Source organism: Notothenia coriiceps, unplaced genomic scaffold (genome assembly GCF_000735185.1).
Source record: "Notothenia coriiceps isolate Sejong01 unplaced genomic scaffold, NC01 NC01_scaffold00035626, whole genome shotgun sequence".
Lineage (NCBI taxonomy): Eukaryota > Metazoa > Chordata > Actinopteri > Perciformes > Nototheniidae > Notothenia > Notothenia coriiceps.
In genome coordinates this window covers 78,254-99,460 of record NW_011368327.1, presented here as the reverse complement: position 1 = coordinate 99,460, position 21,207 = coordinate 78,254, and the positions used below count along the sequence as shown (strand labels likewise).

Here is a 21,207-nt window from a genome sequence, read left to right as displayed (position 1 = left end):
GTGCGTGCGTGCGTGCGTGCGTGCGTGCGTGCGTGCGTGCGTGCGTGCGTGTGTGTTTGCATATGAAAAACTCCTTGTCCTGCAACAATCTGTCCAGAGGGCTGTGCACCTGCACTTTACAACTCACCCGACTGATGTGCCAACAAAAACACTCAAGACAACTCAGTCAGACCAAATACCTTTACGTGCTGCTCCTGTTACATGAAGTGGTGGGGGTTTCCTGTCCATGTTTATTGCTACCATTTTGTGTATTATAGTGAATAATCAATTTATCAAAGGCCCTGCCCATTGGTGTGTTTCCCCTGGCAGGTGTGTGCCTGTTTGCATATATGTGGGTGTGTGAGTGACTGCAACCGGGAGTTCCCCTGAGAAGGGCTTTGCAATTCACAACTTTCTTTTATCAATACCGCATATTGTTGGATGACTAAATAACTATATAGGATTCATTTTCTTAATGCGTTTAAACATCAAGTCAGGGATTTAAAGTTCAAAAATAAACGTGACAACCTCAGCGTGCCTGACTGTTAACTGAGTGGCACAGTCATTCTGTACTCTAGCAAACTAGAGGTGTGGCCATCAGTAAGGGCTCTAGATGTGTTTGAGCGGAGTCAATTGTGGTCAAGAGAGGTCCCCACTGTGGTCAGATACTGGTTGTGTGAGTGTGTGTACGCAGTTGTACCTAGGAAGGGCGCAGTTGGGCAGGGTTTTTTGTAACTATTGTATCCATAAAAGAATGGGCCGGTTTTAATGGTAAATTGAAGTGATAAAGGTCAACGCAGCAACTTGATGTCACAAAAAGAGCAACAAAGTGTTTGCCATAATGCATTAGCCCAAGCACCATCCTCAAGGTGTCAAGGTTGGGGAAAAATAGGACCCAAGTGCAGTAAGAGGACTAAAAGGTTAGGTAACAAAAAGCGAGCTTTATTAAAAAAAAGCCGAAGACAGGAAAAACAAGAAACTAATTAACATAAACAAAACCGGGGAGCACGACAGACAGCAACAGGTAGTGATGGCAGTTTGACACTGAAGCTTCGATGCATGCTTCAAACCCTGGACTTCCTATTCCATAGAAGTAGTGCTTCGAAGCTTGCTTCAAATCACGTGACATATGACGTCCGAAGCAGCAACTGCTTTATTGCCTGAATGAATCACTTGACCGGTTCGTGGTCCAATCACGCGATTGAATGCACTGCCTCGTCTCGATTCAGGTGACAGCAGGTTGAAACAGTTTCGAATTTGAGCGCTTCAACACTTTATAACCGCTCTAAACAATGCGCAATGTTTGCGTTGTTGCTGTTGAGTTGTTGTTGGTATTGCATTTGTATTGGATCATTATAGGGCAAGCCAGGAAGAAAGATAGGTCGTTCTGGCTCGGGAACCACTTCAAAATGTGGAGAAGTTGTGAACAAAAGAAAATTATGAGTTTAAAAAAAAAGTTCAATAGTTTAAAGAATAGATAGCCCAGTGGATAGAGCCGGCTGCCCGCATGTGGAGACGTCCTCCGCGCAACTGGTCCAAATCCTGGAATGGATGATATTGTAATCATTGCCCGCTTTTCAACTTTAATACAATAACTGATAAAAGGCCCTGCCCAGCCAAAGAAATGCCTTTAGAAAAATACAAAATAAAAAGAATAATGTAGGCTACCTCAATAAAGATCTTTGAGTGTTCACCAATCCACATAATCACCCCCTGCCATAATTACACAAGCACACCCAACCAATGCCACATTTTCCAGCACTCAATAACCCAATACACACAATTATCAATCTTTAATTGCAAATAGAGCTTCAGTAGAAGCTGCTGGGAGTCCCAGCAGCTTCTGCTGAAGCCAGTCCCCAACTCTGGGGACTTCTGGCCGGGGACTTCGGGTGGCAGTATATGCCGTGAAGTTGTTTACGGCCTGCCAGTAAACCATAAGCAGAAGAAGAATAAGTGACGTGTGCGGCTTCATTTGCGTAATCCTCCCTCAGGGACTTATTCCGGTGTGAACGCGATCTACTAGATAGTTCTGGAACTAAAGATTTCCGGGGAACTAAGTTCCGGGAACTTTTCCTGGGAAAAGTACTTGGTGTGAACGCGCCTACTGAACCTATTTTCGAAACAATTGCCCGAGTGGTTTGATGCTTAATTCAAAGCTTCATTTGCCCATCACTAGGAACAGGCAAGTGACATGGACAAGCATAGACGAGGCAGGAAACATGGACATGAAGAGACGGGCAGGTGTCATAGACATAAAGAGACGACGATCCGACATGAAGCACAGGGGAAGACAAGACTAAATACACAGAAGGGTAATCACAGGACAAGACATAGCTGGGGAGGGGAGGCAGAAACACAAGGGCAACAGGTGAACACAATCAGACACACCAGGGAAACTAAAGACAGGAAGGCAAACACAGGAAGTAGGATCAGACAAGACGCAAGGAGGAAAACATTTCAAAATAAAAGGTGGAAAATGAAAACATAAATCCAAAACCATGACACAAGGTCTGAAAAGTAAAGCCAAGTGCCGGTATCCTGCATTCTTTCTAAAGGCCAGCAGGTGACGACTCCACTGCTTGAAAAAGACCTCAGATTGTATAGAAGTCTCAGAGAAAAAGGACCCTGTTTTTCACATGATTTGTTACCTCGGTGAATATTTTCCTATTGGGTTTAGTGTCTCACACACTCCAGCCAAGTCTCTAGAAAATTGCATGTCTCCACAAACCAATCCTTTCAAAGTCACGTTTTTGCGTTTCAAGTGATGTAGTTCAAGCGATGTTTAGTGAAAGTGAATTGTATATTAAGCAACCGTTGATGGAAGTTAAGTTGCACTAGAGATCGAGGAAACCAAGATCTGAGTTTTTAATACTGTCAACTTAAGGATTTATGTGATGTGAAGTAGTCTGTTGACGCTGTCATTAAGTGTGACATTTTTGTCATGTTATGTCATGTTTATGACATTCATTGTCTCTGTGGTTTTGCAGACGAGCAATGCCAACATTTTTTGTAACGATATGCTTAAGGTCTTTTCCATCCTTTGATTAGCAGGTTTCTACCAGGTTGTTGTCAGGTTGAATTGTTGTTGTTTGCATTTTTCGTCTTTCAAGTTGCTCTCCTTGCTGAGCTTTCTCAGTTCATGAAAGCTCATCGTAACATTTGGTCTCATAAAAATATTCTTGTTGAATGTTTTGTTATACTTTTCTTCACCTTTTTGTGTTTTCCAAAATAAAGAAAGATCTCAAGGGACACATGCCAAATTTGAGGCTTCATAATCGTAGCACAAACCAGTCTGCATGTTGAACACTTTTACACCCAATTATCTGTTTTGTCCAGCAGAACTGTCCATTATTGTAGGCAGCCATGCTGAGCTGTCTTGTGTGTGTTGTTTTGTCTCAGAGGTGATCCCTCATGTGTCTCTCAGTGAGCAGCTGTCACTTTCTGCACCTCTGCTGTTGTTGTTGTATTGATGAGGTACTTTCCCTCCATCACACTTCCTCCCACAGGACCCTTTGTTTATGACAGGGTGTGTTTGAGTGTCTCTGATACATGTGGCATAAATATGTGATGTGGGCCCGCGGATTCTCAGAACATGATTTCAAGCGCACCTTAGCATTATGTCTTTCTCTTGCACAAAAGCACATTCATGGGGACCAGTGATCACAAAGTATCTATCCAGAGAGCTTTGTTTCTCATTTTCTACTCATCCAGCGAGTGACGTGCCGATTGTGTGACGAAGCTGTGTCGTGTGATTGTTTTTGCATAACTCCTGCTTCTCCTTTCCTCACACACTCTCATCTCGCTTCCCTCCGCTTCCACTGCCATCATGTCCACTGTACAAGAGAGTGGACGTCCATTGGGGGTCAAAATAAGCATTTCCTAGGGAAGATGGGACATGACAGGTACTGTGTGTGTTTCTCTGTGTGTTTAACGAGAATATAGCAGTTTTTTTAACAACGCAGAGATAATTCGCTTACCTCAGCGGAGCCCTGCTGCGGGTGAGTGTGGTGAGAATAAGCGATTGCCTGCATGGAGACATTTAGAATGCAACAGCACTGCAACCGTTTTTTCATTGTTTCTCACCTCCCTTAGTGCACATGAAAAGCAGGTGTGAGACTGCTCTGCCTGCTTGTGTGTGATTTTACAGGATGGAGAGTAGCCACGGTACCTGTGTGTGAGTTTCCCTGCTTAAACGTGTGTCCATCAGCAACAGTGCGAACACGCATGCGCTACATGGACAAAAATGCTCACCGCTTATTTGGTTATCAGTGTCATGTTGAGCCGCATTCAGCCTCTGTGCCTCGCTCTCTAACTCTGTGTCTTTTTTTAAGGAATTACATCCAACGCCGACCTTTCACCTTCTACCATTGTTTTTGCTTTTACTGGACTTCTCTTCACCAAATGGTACAGTAGGAATACGTTTCTGGGAAGATTTGGGAATCCCCTGCTTAACGGTTTCTTTGATAAAAGAAAGGTATGCTACACCCAGCAGTTGGTACGTGGTGAGTGGATAAGGGCTGAACACAGAGATTTTTAACTGCTGTTGTTCAAAATAAAAGAGATTTGGAAATAAATATATTAGTGGCATTCATTATTTGTAAAACATTGTGTGTATTTCTTCCTCTGTATTTCCAATAGTGTAAATCAACAGTAAAAAAGGAATTTGTTTTCTGAAATCCATGTTGACTGCAATAATGCTTTCTGTTTATCAAAGTGACATACAGTGTATTTATTATAATATCCCAAGGTCATTCATGTGAGTCTATTTCATATTTTTAGGACTTGACAAGGTTTAAGTTGGTTATTATTCTGACGTGCTTCCTCTCACCACTGCATTAAAGTTGTGAAGGTGTCACACACACACACACACACACACACACAAACAATAGTCACTGACAATCCATCTGTTTTCTCTGCTTTTTTTCTCCCTCTCGACTCAACAATCCCACAACTTCTTATCTCTCTGCACGGCTGTGCTCTTACCGCCCTGAGTCGTCCCCCCCCACCCACCCACCATCTTCACACACACACACACACACACACGCACACGCACACGCACACGCACACACACATACACCTCAACCCCCCCTTATTTTGCTGAGGAGCCAAGGCGCTTCTGCATGGTCACATTGTGGTGTGTGTGTGTGTGTGTGTGTGTGTGTGTGTGTGTGTGTGTGTGTGTGTGTGAGAGAAACTATTATCAATACTAATTTATATTGTTTATTTTTTTTATTTGCACTGAGATGCTGTTACTGACAGATCAATAAACTATTTCAATTTCAAAACTTTGTTGTTGTTTTCTTTACTGCTTATGTCAAAAGTATTGGCAACAAACATCGTATAAACATGAATGCATGCAGGGTATAACATAAGAAAATGTTTCACTGATCAATATTGTGTGAGTTTTGCCCAAGGTGTTTGGACTTTAGATGCATTTCGACACACAACAACACTTTTTTTTGCTGGCTTGACCGTCGTCTTTTGAGCAAATACCCTTGGAGGCAATTTGCCCTTTGCCCCAAATTATGTCTGTAGCTGCTCACTTTAAACACCCAAGCATACAGTATCCATTTATATATATCTAACCCAATTAATATTCATGTAAACGTACATTTTCTTCAATTTGTATATTGCAATGTGCAAAGTAATTGGCAAACTTTAATGTATTGATATGTTCAATGAAGCGAAAGCTGCTCCTGAACTGCTTTTAAAATCTATAATCCTCATTTTCAATGTGAAACAACAGGAATATATGCTTTGTACATTGTTGTTCAGTTGAGGAAACAAAAGCAGGTGATATTTGATGGATCAATTGTCATTAATGTATTCATTATAAATGACCATTTTCCAAAAATATTAGGAGAAGCAACGTGCTTCTCTTGTTTTCATCATGTCTGTTATGTCAAGGGGAGAACACTGAGGCATGAACTCAATTGCACGACTCAAAACTCAGACTCAGATAGCGTTTCAAAATAAAGACTTTACTGGAATTTTGCACAGTAATAAAATATGGAAAACAAAACACTCTTTCGAGGAAAACTAGAATGCGATCTATAGCATAGGTCCGTGAAAGGTCCGTGAAAGGTCCGTGAGGTAAGCCGATACGTGGTCTTCGAGAGACAACGAACTGACAATTAACAGGAGGGAGCTAACACAATATATACACAGGTAAAGGGGACACAGTTGGAAACAATCAGGGCGGGGGAAATAATCAAGGACGCAGGAGACAGAAAGGGGCGGGGAGCGTGGAGGCCTGAAATGAGAGGAAGAAATAATTAAGGGCATAGACATAAAGCACAAGACAAAGGGACATGACAACTCTAACATAAAGAATAAACTTTCACTATAAGTTTCTTGGACATGACATGTTATATGAATGCTTTGAACGTGAGAGACAAAACAACTCAGAACACATTGTGCTCTTTGCTTGCTCATCACTCTTATTGCTGACAATGTGTTTCAAAGCGCTGTTACGCAATATATTCATTATTTTGAAAAAAAGACCTGCTAAACATCGACTTCTCTTTTCTTCTTAATTTTGCCTGTGATTAGTCAATCACCAATTGTTTAATTTTTAGTCATTACTGTGGATCATGCCTTTTTATTAATAGAAGTGTTTCTCTTCCGATGCATCCTGGAGATTGTTTTTTTAAATAGTAATAATTCAATAAATATGAGCAAGAAAGAAAACTGCTGGTAAGAACATAGATGGGATTTACGTTTTGCTTGATCTTTTAGTCACACGTGTACATAATGTGTGTATTAGCATTACCATCAGCTCAAATAAGACCTGTGGAACACACCTTACCAGCTCTCTGGTATCTCTTCCTCTTATCTTTAGGGGGACAGGTGTCTCAAAACCTGCCGTCTGCATCGCTCGGTATATTTATCACACCCACCCACGCTCACACTCACACAGAAAAATGTTTGCTTTCATTTTCCCGCCATTGATAACAACATTTCCACGGAACCCCTGGAGACAATGAAGGTTTTCTTTTACCATTCTTTAAGGACTCTTCTTCTTCTCTTTTACAGCTTTTGCTCACACTAAATGTTTAAGAAGAGCCTTCATGACACATACACACACTCAGAGACATTCGGGTTAGTATTTACTTCGTCAGCACTTGCTACTCTTCCTGTCTACTTCCACAGAAGAAATGAGAGGAAGGAAAGTAAATAACATCAGCAGTCAGGATGATTTGAAGTGAGTCAGGTTTGACATGGCGAGTTAATTATTAAAATGAGGATAAGGGCACCCATTTTTGGATAGTCTCTTCTTAAAGTCATTGATGATGTTATACACATCTGTACACAAGTAGTGTAAACAGAAGTGTGAAGAATAAAGAAGGAGAGCTTGATAAACACTTCAAACATTACATACAGTATAACACTTGCATGCTTTTTCGCGGACAACCTTAACATTGAGACTTTGAAAGTTTGCAGTTGGGATTTTCTCTGAGCAAGGCAGTGGGGAAACATGTCTGTTTTAATATTTATAATACCAATGTTTACCTTATATTTACATGGTGTGTCAATCTCATGTCCTCCACCGCTGGGCCGCGACATAGTTGTCAATATAAAGAAAAGGTTGGGAAACATAGTGGTAGGCAACGCGATGCTTTCAACCTCATTTGATTGTCTTCTTCAATGGATAAAGAGTTCTCAGTTGTCATGGAGAGAAATCGGTTTTCATAATGTGACCTATAGAAAACGTATACAACCACTTATTATATGACTTTCCATGCTTATGCCATGTGATCAGAAGAAAACCATGAAAAGCAGTTAGGGTTAAGGGTTAACCCTAACCCTAACCCTAACCCTAACCCTAACCCTGGTTGAAAGTGATGGTGTATTTTTTTAAAACTACTATTTCCAAGCTAAAAAGATGACTTCCCTTTTCTAACATACTTCCCACTTTTTCTGTCGTTTTAGCAATGTATTCCCACATCAGTCACGCCATGACCAGAAGCAATCAGTCAATTAACCAATTAGTGGATTATCAAAAAAATTACTTGCTTGATTGACTGAAACAAAATAGTCAAACATTTGGTTAGTAGACAAATCAAGACATTTAGAACACAATGCTTCAGCTTGGAATAGTGATTGGCACGTTTCACAGTTTTCTGCTTCTTTGTCTATATTTATATTTCAGACAATAGAGTTGTTTAATTCATTTTAGATCAGGACACATACAGCCTCATACAGAGCTTGTTTTAATGATTAAAAAAAATTGTAATTCCATGTTAGCTTGTAGATCCTAATGACGACAACAACAACTTCAATAATGTCCTAAAAACTGTGATGCATTCATTGCCAGCTGTACTGTTGTTTTTGTTTGTAACCATCATCGCACGTTCCTCCCATATGTCCTCTATAACAGTTGTCACACACACACACACACACACACACACACACACACACACACACACACACACACACACACACACACACACACACACACACACACACACACGGAGGAAAATAAAGACTGTTCAGAGGAACATTTGCTGGCTTTAGCCACCTAACTTGGAATGATGTCAGGAATTGTACAATCGGCACTTTATATCATAACAGGTGTCATCCATACAAAGAGACGAGTGTGTGTGTGTGTGTGTGTGTGTGTGTGTGTGTGTGTGTGTGTGTGTGTGTGTGTGTGTGTGTGTGTGTGTGTGTGTCGAGAGGTGTTGCTTGGAAAAAGTCAGGAAACTGGGTGACAAACCTGACCACACACTCAGCACCAGAAGGGTGTGTGTGTGTGTGTGTGTGTGTGTGTGTGTGTGTGTGTGTGTGTGTGTGTGTGTGTGTGTGTGTGTGTGTGTGTGTGTGTGTGTTGTTTTATTTATTAAGACCGTGTCTAAGTCACACCTGCTTCATTGAGGTAGATTCATATGGAACACAGCATAGAAACATATTTTTTTGCCTTTTGATGTGTTTGGAGGTCATGTTAACAAAAAAGTGTGAGTTCATTCTTGTCCAGTCCATTTTTAACATTTGTATAAAGATTCTTTCAATATTTAAACAAATCAAGCAGGGGAGGAGACTAGTTATCATCACGGAAGGATGTGTAACAGCCTTTTTTACTGTGGAAACTAAATTAAAGACAATAGAGTTTTGCACTGGGTGTTACAGATGCATGTTACTGTAACTGTACATGTTTCCTGTGTAATTCCACTACATTATATGAAGGCACATATTCAATATAGCTTATAATAGAGTGTTACAAAGTACTCGAGCAAGTAGTTTGGAATTTTTCATTCTCAAACCGGTTTTATGCAGTTTTACCTTTTACTTCACAGCACTAACTACACTCTGTCAAATGTATATTTTGAAGCAGTAGATTTAGTTTTATTTAAGCCATTTTTGTATCATGTGACTGTAAATTAAAGATCTTTGAATTTTGCCAGAGTGACCATTTCATAAATCAAATATTAATCAAGAAAGCAGCCCTTTTTTGAGTCTGCATATCCTTATATTAAATGTATATGTTTAAAAAAAGTCATAAAAAGGATGTGAATATTATTTTTATATTCACAAAATGTCTAATACTGAAGGACTTTTGCAAAAGGTCTTATCATATAATATTCATCATTTTAAAAATCCCACGTTGTGCATAATGTTGTTCTCCATAAAGATGTATTGGTTTGCTTGTATTATTTAATTGTATCAACAAATAACCCTACTATGTTTCATAGTGTCCTCTCTGCTGACGTCCTCCCTTATTGTGTTGTTGTTGTTGTTGTTGTTGTTGTTTATCCTCCTCTCTGTCCATCTTTTATCTAATGGCCAAGCGTCTGTTTCTTGCTCTTTGACACTTTTGGCACCGGTCGTCCTGACCCACTTTTTCAAATGTTTACAGTTATTGTTATGGGCTATCTGCAGCAGGCACATTGCTCTATACATTTTTCGCTCCTGGAAAACAACAAACAAACGGCCAAACGAATGGTGGCCAAATCTGGGAAGACAGAGACTGTTATTCTAATCACCTCAGCAGCAGCAGCAGCTCCAACAGTCCCATCCCTCTCTCTCTTTCTCTCAATCTGTGTCTCCTGGTTGTCTATGAGTGTATGCATGCATGTGCATTGTGAGTCAGCAGCTGCATGTTGTTCCCTGTGTTGTGGTGCTCACGCAAACTTTGGCCAGGGGTCCTGCACAATTACACTTTCCACGCAAACAAGCGTCTGACTAAACAGAAACCCATTCCTTCATTCTCTGGAGGGAGCTGAGTTTAATGCATACAGGAAATGAAAGACTTCAGGTGTAAAAAAACGAGTTGGTTTGAAGGATAAGCTACATATTGGTTCAAATGAAAGTTGAAATGTGTCACCTGTAACACTGAATAAGCCTGACGCTGGGATGTTTGCTCACATATAGGTCACCATATCCTATCTGTGGGTTTAATTGGGCCAATTTAGTACCTTATTTTATTTGTAACACATTTTTCTTCACAGTAAGCATTTTTGGGGTTTAGTATACTTGACCTCAAACTTATATTTGGTATATGACTATTTGAAAATCTCCTTAAATGTGATGAAATCATCCTTTACTTTATTTCATCCACAAACATCATTAGAAGTTTAGTTTCCCTTTAATCCTTCACGTTTCTTCACATTCAAATGTGTAAAGACTAATTCAAAGCTAAGTAAAAAAACACAGATAAGAAAATGCATTTGAACACATTAATGATGGCTCCTCGAAATGTGTTCTATGAACAAGCTGAATCCATATTTATGTAAAGGGACATTTCAGATATTTTAAGTGTTGAATAAGGTTCCTTTCCTCCGATGGAGTTTTACTACAAGAGATGGCGGTTGTTTGAATGATGACACAAACTAACTGACAGACACCATGGATCATGCTATACTACACAAAGTAATGGATTCAGGTTCTGTTGGAAAGGGCTTTCAGACGGCAAGGTGGCGACTGGGTACGTGCCCACCGCCATCTGCCGTAGGTAATAATTCTGAACCATCCCTTCGACGCACCCACATGAGTGATTTTCTCATCTTAGCAAAACCAATGTTCGTATTCGCCCAAAATGTCATGCTAATCTTTCATTGCAAGTATCTTTATTCGCAGGGGTCGCTGCAACATAAAATCTAATTTTTGCCCACTAGCCAAGGATAATATTTCCACTCTCCTCTTGAAAACCCTAACCCTAACCCTTCTGCTTCACATTCCAACACTTACAATGAATAGAAAGAAACCAGAAAAACTGTATCGATATACAGCTCCTTGTGACCCTCACTGAAACCCCATTGTTTCTCTTTCTCCCCATCATGTGTGTCTCCTCTCCTCCGTACCATGGGGGGAGGGGGGGGAGGAGGGGTAGTTATCAGGCCCGGCCAGCCCAGCCCAGCCCTCCTACCTGACCGCTGGCAGAGGGAGTGGCTGCTCTCGCCTGAGTATCTCCCACCACAACAGCACCAAGGAATGAGGAAATCAGGCTGGAGTAATCTATGCAGGCCCAGAGCACACTGGCCAGAGTGTGTGTAGTTTATAAAGTGTGTGTGTTTTTTGCGAGTGTGCACCATGCGTGTGTTCAGGAGCCCGCCACTCCTGCAACATCCGGCTATAAATCTATTGTGACACGTCAAACTGAATTTATGAGCCAATCTGCTTGCGACAGACATGTTTGATTTGAAAAGGGAAAGGAGGATAAAATAAAAAAAATCTAGTGAGACTGAACTTCTGCTTTTTTATTTAAAGCGGGATAGTTAGAATATTTTGTTCTATATGTTATTTACTAAGCGTGCTTCAATCAAATGAAGCTCATTTAAATGTTCATTCATTTTATGTGTCAACATTTTAACATTTTCCCAAAGACCTCTAAAGTCCAAATAATATCTATAGATGTAATGTGTATTTTAGAAAGGTACACAAGTTACGCACGACATGCAGAAGTAGGATCATATAGAATAGGAAAACAATGGTTTGCAATATACCCTCCTGCAATTTCATGTTTACATTTATTTCAGTTTATTCACAATTGGCATACAATACCAGGGAGCTCATTAATTTAATATGGTCACTTTTCTTAAAAAATACTTTTAATAGCTGCTCTTTTTTCTTCATACTTATTGTGTAATCATCAATAGCCATTTTTTCCGCTGTTTATCTGCTGTTGTAATAATGTACATTTCCCCGTTGCGGGACAAATAAAGGATTTCTGATTCTGATATAATATAGAAATTATATTTGGGGAAATATCATTTAAAAATCGAGGCCTTTGACATCTTTTTGATCGTTTTGTGGTCGATTCAAAATAAGGAGAAAGCTTGATGCTCTACCTGCAAGAACTAAGATTTGTATTGAAGTTTCTTTCTGCTTTTTTTAATGCATTTAACCTTTTAGCTGTAATTCTATTTTTTCACAAATAATTAGTTTACTCATTTTAGTGTGAGTTTCATCCTTAAAACATCTGAACTGAAAGGAGCTAAGAAAAGCTACATTGAATTTCATTGTGATGACATCAGTAACCCAATGTTTTGATAGTATTTCAGCATATCACGCTCTCTGTTGCCTCTCTTTTAATGACTGCTGAACTGCACTGTTTAAATGATACAGTCACATCTCCCTGTACGTTTCACATCATTTGAATAAAAGAAGCCCACACTGATGAACTTGTTCTCTTTATGACTTTTTCTATCATTACAGTGTGTGTGTGTGTGTGTGTGTGTGTGTGTGTGTGTGTGTGTGTGTGTGTGTGTGTGTGTGTGTGTGTGTGTGTGTGTGTTTGCCTTTTCAGTCTGGCTCTGTCATGGACTGCAGACCAGAAACAAGCCCGAGGTCAGAGTATTGTTATCTCATTGATGTAATTATGTCCACTACTGCTTGCTCACATGCACAAAACACACACACACACACACACACACACACACACACACACACACACACACACACACACACACACACACACACACACACACACATACACACACCGGCAGCTGCCTGTTCCCTCAGTGGAAGCAGGTGTCTGTAAATCTCGTGGGGTTTGGGGCTTTTTTTTCTCTCTCTTTTTTTTTTTCTCTTTTGGGTGTAGTAGTAGATGGTGAAATTCCCAATGTGAAAGTCTGCCTCTCTCTCTGGCCTCTTTCCACAAGACACACACTAAACCACACACATTGCTGACAGGGAATCTTTACAACACTGCACTTTCGCCTCTTCGCTGTCTATTTACTCCATCATTGTTACATTAAACCGCATGTTTGTTTAGATATATGAACACACGTATAGCTGCAGTAAGATCATGCACCCCAGAGGAAACTATTTCTGTGTAGCTCGGCCTTAAATACCACAGCTCCTGTTAGCCATGTGTCCGTCACGATGAATGTCTTTTTATGTATCCCTCCGAGACTACTACTTGAGATGGGAATCTATATTTGAGGGCACTGTGGTGGATCAGGGTGAGGGGGTGCAGGGGGTGCAGGTGGCAAGAGGAAGGGTAGGGGGGGTTGTAAATATAGATCTTAGCCCTTTGACTTTCATAGCCTCACAGGAAGACATGAGACTAAATGTGGAGCTCATACACGTGTTAATGTGTTTTTGGAGGATTTTATTGGACACGGTTCATTTAAATGTGTAAAGGAGTTGACTTGTTTTCTTTGCCAGTGTTTGCGTTTCAGGAACTTTCACGTGAGTGGGCCTTTCTTATCCACAGAAAGAGAGGCAACAGTTGGATGAATTTGCTTATTATCTTCGCTTGCTGATAAACTCTGCACTCACTTATTAATTGGCAGATGGAGGGAAAGTTTTATGATCTGCTCTGCACAACTTTATGACAACACACCTTTGTATCTGCAGGATTGTGTGTGAGATGAGGGTGGGGTATTTGAATACTACAATCCTTAAAGATTTGCATAGTAGACACCCAGATAGCAAATCATTCATTCACTTTAAACACAGGAATTAGCCTGGACACTTGTGTGCCCTCATAGTGTTGTTTACACTGGTAACCTAAACTACTGCAGTCTATTTGTGCTACAATATTGACTTGTAAAAACGTGTTTACAGCTTACATGTATGGAAATGTTGTTTATTCTCCTTTAGGAACGGCTTTTGAATTGCTATTTACTTTTACAACTTCAAACTGATGCTTTTATTTTTGAATGATATGCCCAAAATGACACCAAACACAAGGATTTTAGTAAAAACAACACACTTTATTTACTAGGCAGTATAGAAAAGTATAAAAAACATGAAAACTTGGCATGTATAAATGCTTTTATAAAATCCTTTTTACTCAAAGGCTACTATAAAAAAACAAGGCGTATACAAGATTGTCTGCTAAGTGTTTGTAATGGACTACGGCAGTCTTAGTAAGAAAACTAAATGATGATTGAATATACAACAATATAAAACAATTCAAAAGAAATGTATAAAAACAAAAACCATACAAAAGTTTCTATTTGTATTTGTTTGTAGCATTATATAAAATATCAGTGTTTAGTACCCTCACTTTTTATGGAGAATATAACATTCAAGTGCAGCTTGGTTTTACTCTTACTGGGTGAGGCTCATTAAATATAAGCTCATTTCATATTTTGTAAATATATATACTTTGTCTTTAACACATATATTTGTTCAATACAGGATACTGTGAAGGCCAGAAGTAAATTGAAATGAATTTAATTTCTATAAAATAAGGTGCCAATGTGGTGGTCAGGTAATACTAATAAGGCTGGCCCCTTATGTTGTGTAAAACAAGATCATTCATAGTTTAATAACAGCGCTTCTGGCTCAGTAGTTAAGAGTTTACATAATGTGGCATGGACCAAACAATTGAAATTCTCAGTAGACACATTGTAGCCTGTAAAAAATAGCAATAAAAGAAATAGAAACGTCTCAAGAGGTCAGTTTTCAATCCATTAATATGCCTTTGGAATAATATGATAATGCTTAAATACTTAAAATCAACACTGCTCCATTGGCCAATTGTAAAAAACAAAACAATAATAACATTATCAAAATTAAACAAAAAAGGAAATAAATTAATCAACTTGTTCTTTATATTAATATTACAATTCAGAATTAATAATACAGCCCATTGAAAATGATATAGCCACCGTTTCCCATTTATAATACAACATTAAAAAAAAAATGACAAGACCAAGAGTAAGGACGTACAATAAAACCCAGAGCAAATTCTGTATAAAAGATTAAAAAAAAAGGTTAGTCTTTGGTTGGTTGAAATCCAACAAGTGTGAGTGTAAAAACACCAATGGCAAAGAGCCTCTCCCAACTGTTGTACCACAACAAAAATGTAATCCGCCGCGCTGCGTCCAGCGCAGGGACTGCTGATCTTTCACTTCAACAAGTGTCTCTTTACATGACCAGTGTCCTCGTGGGGTAAGTGTTGATGTACTTGTGGCTCTGCTCCGAGGCCAGGACGTGCTCCTCGGTTTTCCCACAAGTCACCTGTTCCCAGGGACTGAGCTGCTGTTGACACGGGATGACAGGAGGATGAGTTCATTAGCAATCACCACCATTTTTGTATCATTTTTTAAAAACCTAGATCAAGAATGAGTGTTCTACAAGGAAATGAGTTGGCATGTCTGGGTTCCTTTTTATCAAAGACAATGTTTTTTTTTGTTTTTGGTAAGACGACTTAAATGGTGGTTGAAACAAGCTTTTCAAGATGTTCATTGTTTGTTATGCGACACATAATACGTCAGTAAATACCCAACTTATGAATCTTTGAAAATGTTAACATGTCTTTATAAAGGGGGTTCCCAAAAAGTTGAGACTAAACGAGTCCACATTTAGCTTAGCAGTGATGACATGAAGCTATTCGACCATGACGTATAGAGCTTTTTACTTTCTGGCAATCATATTTGAGTGGTTTTAATATGAAGAGATATTCAAAAGCCCAATGGAAAAGTCCTATTGGCTTTTGTCGAGGGAGTCCTTGCTAACTTCCTGTTTGGCCGACAAAAATACGTAAATCTTGCACCACACTAGAAACGAGTACACACCTGTAGTGGGCTGCCCATGCCTCTGCGAGGGTGGTGGTAGGCTTTGTGTCCATCGTCACTCAACATTGAGCTGGTGAGTAGGTCCTAAATGAAAGCATACAAAACATACGTTAGAGACAGAAATCTAAATATTTGTGAGTGATTAAGAAAAGCTTTGTGTTAGAGAACTTGAAGGTTGAAGGAGCTTACAGGTACTTCCTGTGCGGGGCCGCTTGGGGAGAAGAGCTGTGTGTGGAGCTCTTGTCCTTCCCACTGCATACACGGGCTCCTCTCACACGGGGACTCCACCTAGGATCCAGAAGAAATCCTGGTAAATATCACGAGAAACTTCGATAGTTGCAGTTCAAACCCTAAACTCAAAAACCATTATTCCTCAAAACTGTGTTGCAAAACTAATTCAATTTCTCCACATTTGCTAACAACAAATTCTTATCTCAGTCTCACATTTGCCTGCATGTTTCTTTTATGCCCATGTGCTTGTTTTGAGTGTAAAGTACCTCTTGTTTTATCTTCTTCAGAGGAGGCTGGTCGATGGCACACTCCATGGGCTCCTGCTTGATGGAATCTATCATCAGCTGCTCCGAAGGGGAGTTCTGGGGAAAGAGACCAATCCTCCAAGTAAGTCACAAGGAAACAACAACAAGCACGACAGAATGAAACATACCAAATGTAAGCCTTGAGATATTTTTAAAGTTCCTCACCAGTAGTTTGACGGGGCCATACTTGGCCTCCTGCATGGCCAGGGCTGACCTGAAAGGCGTGGGCGTACAGGGGGAGGACTCCAGGATGGAGCGACGGATGTTTGGAGTTCTGAACCTGAGAGTTATAAAGACAAATGTTTGTTAGGAGCCATTTACCACAACTTTGTATGATGACAAATATGTTATTTAGAGAGATAGAGCAACTTACATTTCATTCTGTGTGTGGGGGCTGATGGTGTGGTGGATCACAGGCTTGGTGTCCACGGGCGAACTCATCCGTAAACTGTCGTTGTCAGAGTGCTCCGGGCTCATTGATTGGTTGAGAAACTGTGGAACAAAAGGAAGCAAAGCCATCAATCAAAGTGGGAAGTTTATTTTAGAGCAATTTGGCAGATGATGGATGGAACACTAGGTCGGAACTACAGAGATGGAGAAGAAAGGAGAAAAGAGGGCCGGTGCGAATTTTAAATGATTGAAAAATATGGAGACAACAGAGATCTAATTCTAAATGATTGGTGGTTGATATGATCAGGTGGCAGGTTGGTGATTGGATGGATTCTGACCCCAGGCGGCTACTTTTACTACCTGTGAGGGTGAAAAGGGGAGCTTTCTGACTGGTGAGGGCTTGGGAGTTGAGCAGGTGAAAGTAGCCCATGCTCCGTGAGCAGTTCCTGAGCCCTGATTGGGCGAGAGGACCCTGTCTGTTCTGAGAGCGCTCCTATCACGGAGCCCGCCGGTAGTGGCCTCACCCACTGAGGAGAGGCTCTGGGAAAATGGCGGGAAAATATGGGTCAAACCCCACTACTTGGTCAAATGTATGTTGCTACTTGCTATGCTATCCTTTTTGAACTTAAAAATGTCATCTTACGCCCAAAAACAATCTAAATGCAGATGCTTACTGAATCGATGACACAGTCCATGAAATTGTTGTGAAGGCTGTTGTTGTTGTTGTTGTTGTTGTTATTATTATTGTTGTTTCTGCCGTTTGAACGTGATGCAGAGGCGCTCTCCTCAGGTAGGCAGCTCTGACCCAGAGGCAGGGCGGGGGCGTGGTGGTGAGGTAACAACATGACGCCCTCTGAGCTGCTGGTCAAAGCGCTCTGGCCGGCCCAGCTGGGATAGGACAAATTCATCTGGGGGAGAAAAAGATACAAAGATTCAGGGTTAGAGCACGGCGAAGAAGAATCATCTGGATGTTTCAATAAGGCGCGAGAGACACATTTCAAGTCCGACAAGAGGAAAGGGAACTTTTATGTCAAGACGTGTTGTGAGGAGGGTTGCACAAGGGGTCACGCACGCGCACTATGGTTCTATTTCGTCACGTTTGCAGAAACAGACCCCCCAGATGTTTCCTCCTCACAGCCACACACATGCAACCACTGTCCTTAAAGCAGGGGTCAAAAAGGCATGCACATAAATTGTGCTGTCACTCAAATATTTCATAGTTCCAATAAATCAACATTTAAAAAGAATCGCAGTATGGACCACCCAATACAATATCCAAATCCCAGTAGGTGCAAAATGTACTAAATATGTTCCTGGCTTGCAAATGGTATTCTACACACTTCCTTGATTGCGACAGATACTCCCTCACAATATGGTCATTGTAATGTATTTTTCATTGATAATGTGATTAATGTTTAAATAATGCACATTTTCGATAATATTGCAAATAAAATCGCAAAAAATATTCAGATTTGTTTTCCCCAAAGACACACGAGCGACTTACTGATAGTGATGGCTTCCCTCTCAGCTCATCTTCTGTTGACATGAGCAGCATCTCGATCTCCTTCACCCTCTGCTCCTTCTCGGGGTCCTCCTCGTTATAGTGTCTCTGCGAAAAGTGGGCGGGAGTAAGGTTTTAGTGACAGTCCATATTATTTTCTAACAATCCTTCCTGTAGCCACACTAGAGTGAGTGCTGGGTTTACCTGTATAGCAGCAGTTCCATGCTGGGGCATGTTCCGGATGTTAAAAGGCAGCGTCATCTGGAACGGTACCTGTTCATCCAATCAGAAACACACGTTAAATGAATAAATCACCTGCAGCAAAGCAATCAGAATTCTATAGTTTCCCCCTCCGGCACTCCCTGAAAGCCCACTCACCCTGTGTGTGTCGGAGATGTAGTAGAGTTGCGACAGTGGAGACATCTGCGTGTGAGCGGGCGAGTGGTGGGGGTAGCCCATGATGTGATTGCTGTTCTTGACGTAGCCGTGGCTGATGGAGAGCGATGAGTTGCCGTTTTTTGCCGTTAGCTGCAGATAGCCCTCCTGCTCCACCTTCCTCCTCATGGTGGAGTTCCAGTGGTTCTTTATAGCGTTGTCAGTCCTGGATGTCACCAAAAGAAAAAGCATGTATTAGCTTGCAGGGTATTTATTACAAAACACATCGGCAAAGACATGCTAGTGATACTTGACAGCGTTATCAATTCACACACACACACACACACACACACACACACAGATGTTGCTACAGATAGTCACACACACACATCTGATAAGGTTATTAGTAAAAGCTCAATCATGTCTAGACTACATTATCTTTTTCGTCTTAGTCATTTGATTCTCGGCCCTTCTCTATAAAAAAACACTGTTTCTTTTCATCTTTATTCCTCTGAATCTTCAGCCACTACTTCTCCTCCTAGTTGTTACTTTCCTTCAGTGCCCTCTCCTCCATTTCACCCTCTCAACCACACATTGGTCAACCAACCAAGAGCTCAATGATTCATGTAGCTTCTCTTGTTCCACCTTGTTTCTCCTTTTGTCTCTCTGCCTTACCTGCCGGGGAGCAGCTTAGCGATTTCGGCCCAGCGGTTTCCCAGCTTCTCGTGGGCCTGGTAGATGATCCGGTCCTCTTCCTCGGTCCACGAGGTCTTCTTCACCTCCGGGTTGAGGTGGTTGTGCCAGCGCTCGCGGCATTGCTTGCCGATGCGCCCCTTCAGATGCTTGGCGATGACCGACCAGCGCTTGGCTCCGTACTTCTGCACCAGCTCGATCACCTGGGGTAGGTGCGTGTTTGTGTGTGTGGGGTAGAGAAAGAGGAAAGACGAGAGGAGAGGAGGAAGAGCATTGCAAAGGTAGAGAAGTAAGTGGTAGTGGAAATGCGTGAGGAAAGAGGAAGGAAGGAGCAATAACAGGGAGGAGAGGGAGAAGTAAAGGGGGGGAGGAAAATAACAAGGTGAAAATGAGGGGGGAGAAAAAGACAATCAAAAACACGTTAGAGAATAATCTCTTCTACATTGTGCCAGTGAATGCTTATCCTCTCCTTCTTCCTTCTTTCTTTATCTTTCTTAAGGGGTGATTGAGAACACCTGCTGGTGAGCAGGGAGGGAGTTTCCAGTGGAACGTTAGCCACTCTGCTAATCATTACAGTGGCATCTGGGTGGAAATATAACGCCTTTGGACTTGTTCAATAAACACTTCACTGGCTTCCATGCTGCTCGTTGGGTAACAGCAACTTTTTGGGAAACTAAAAATGTGCAACAGCAGCCAAGCTGTTGCTACAGAATAGCTTTTTTATTACCCTGAATGCCACCCGATTGCCTGCACCTACATTACTCTAACATCTAAAGCACTTCTGCATTACTACGCAAGGTATTTACTATAATACACAAAGTGAAATGTGCTTTCTTTCTTGAATTTCATTTTGCAGTTTTCTTACCCTCTGGTCCTCCTCTTTGGTCCAAGGCCCTTTGATGAGCTCTGGGTTCAGAACCTTCTGCCACCTGTGCTGACACTGCACATCTGACCGATTCTGGTAAATCACAAAGCATGAGATTAGTAATCATCGTTATGTATTGGGAAGTTATTTTGTGCATCTGTGCGTGCAAGTGTGTAAGCACAGGCCCTCTTACTCACAGTTAGTAAGCTTGCAATGAGTTTCCAGTCTTCTGACCCGTGAAGTTCGGCAAGTTTCTTTAACTTCTCATCCTGAGTGAAGAGAAAAACATATTGCAGTCTGTCAGCCATCTAATATGTCACGGCGATGAACATCAGCCCACATCAGTGAATGTGGTTGGACCAGACAACAATGAAAAGAAAGGTTGCAGGTTCGTGTGAGGTGATCGCCCCTGAGGCAATGTCCATACATAATCAAATAGCGTTGTATTGTACAGAAGAGGTTTTGAATGTGTGTGTACCTCTTCTCGTGTCCAACGTGTTTTGCCGAGGTGGCGTTTCCCTGCCTTGGCCAGCGCTCCATCATAATCATGTTCATACATCTCGTTCTCCTCCTCATCCTCCTCGCTACTGTAAACACTGCCGACATGAGAGAAAAAGGGAAAATAAAATGAACAAATGGTGGCGACTGTGTGAAAAATAACAGTGTAATATAATAGAAAGGTAAATAATAAGCACAATAAGGACCGGCCTGTTTCCAAACTACTCCCTAATCGTCTCTTTACAGAGCGCATAAAGAACTCTTTAACTCATCAGGTGTCAACACAGACAGAACCAGTCATTCTTGAAGGTCTGGGTGCAGGCTTTTAGCCAAGACAGGGGAGAGAGAAAAAAAAGAGAGGGAGAGGAAGAACCGCGAGAGGGAGGGAGGGGGGGG

General features: G+C 41.1%; 1 protein-coding gene across 2 annotated transcripts in view; it reads right to left on the bottom strand.

Moving 5' to 3' along the window:
- Positions 1-14,969: 14,969 nt before the first annotated feature.
- myb (v-myb avian myeloblastosis viral oncogene homolog) overlaps positions 14,970-21,207 on the bottom strand; it is a 7,852-nt gene continuing 1,614 nt past the window's right edge. The window contains exons 2-15 of one of the 2 annotated variants that reach the window (XM_010791690.1): positions 20,792-20,909; positions 20,511-20,582; positions 20,314-20,406; positions 19,431-19,651; positions 18,759-18,981; positions 18,585-18,653; positions 18,384-18,488; positions 17,554-17,787; positions 16,863-16,981; positions 16,655-16,769; positions 16,451-16,546; positions 16,143-16,241; positions 15,954-16,037; positions 14,970-15,417 (exon numbers count right to left, since the gene is read on the bottom strand). In XM_010791690.1, coding sequence (XP_010789992.1) covers positions 15,304-15,417; positions 15,954-16,037; positions 16,143-16,241; positions 16,451-16,546; positions 16,655-16,769; positions 16,863-16,981; positions 17,554-17,787; positions 18,384-18,488; positions 18,585-18,653; positions 18,759-18,981; positions 19,431-19,651; positions 20,314-20,406; positions 20,511-20,582; positions 20,792-20,909 — 1,762 coding nt within the window. In that variant the 3' untranslated portion in view covers positions 14,970-15,303. The remainder of the gene's footprint in view (positions 15,418-15,953; positions 16,038-16,142; positions 16,242-16,450; positions 16,547-16,654; positions 16,770-16,862; positions 16,982-17,553; positions 17,788-18,383; positions 18,489-18,584; positions 18,654-18,758; positions 18,982-19,430; positions 19,652-20,313; positions 20,407-20,510; positions 20,583-20,791; positions 20,910-21,207) is intronic. The other variant, XM_010791691.1, reaches the window with a different exon arrangement.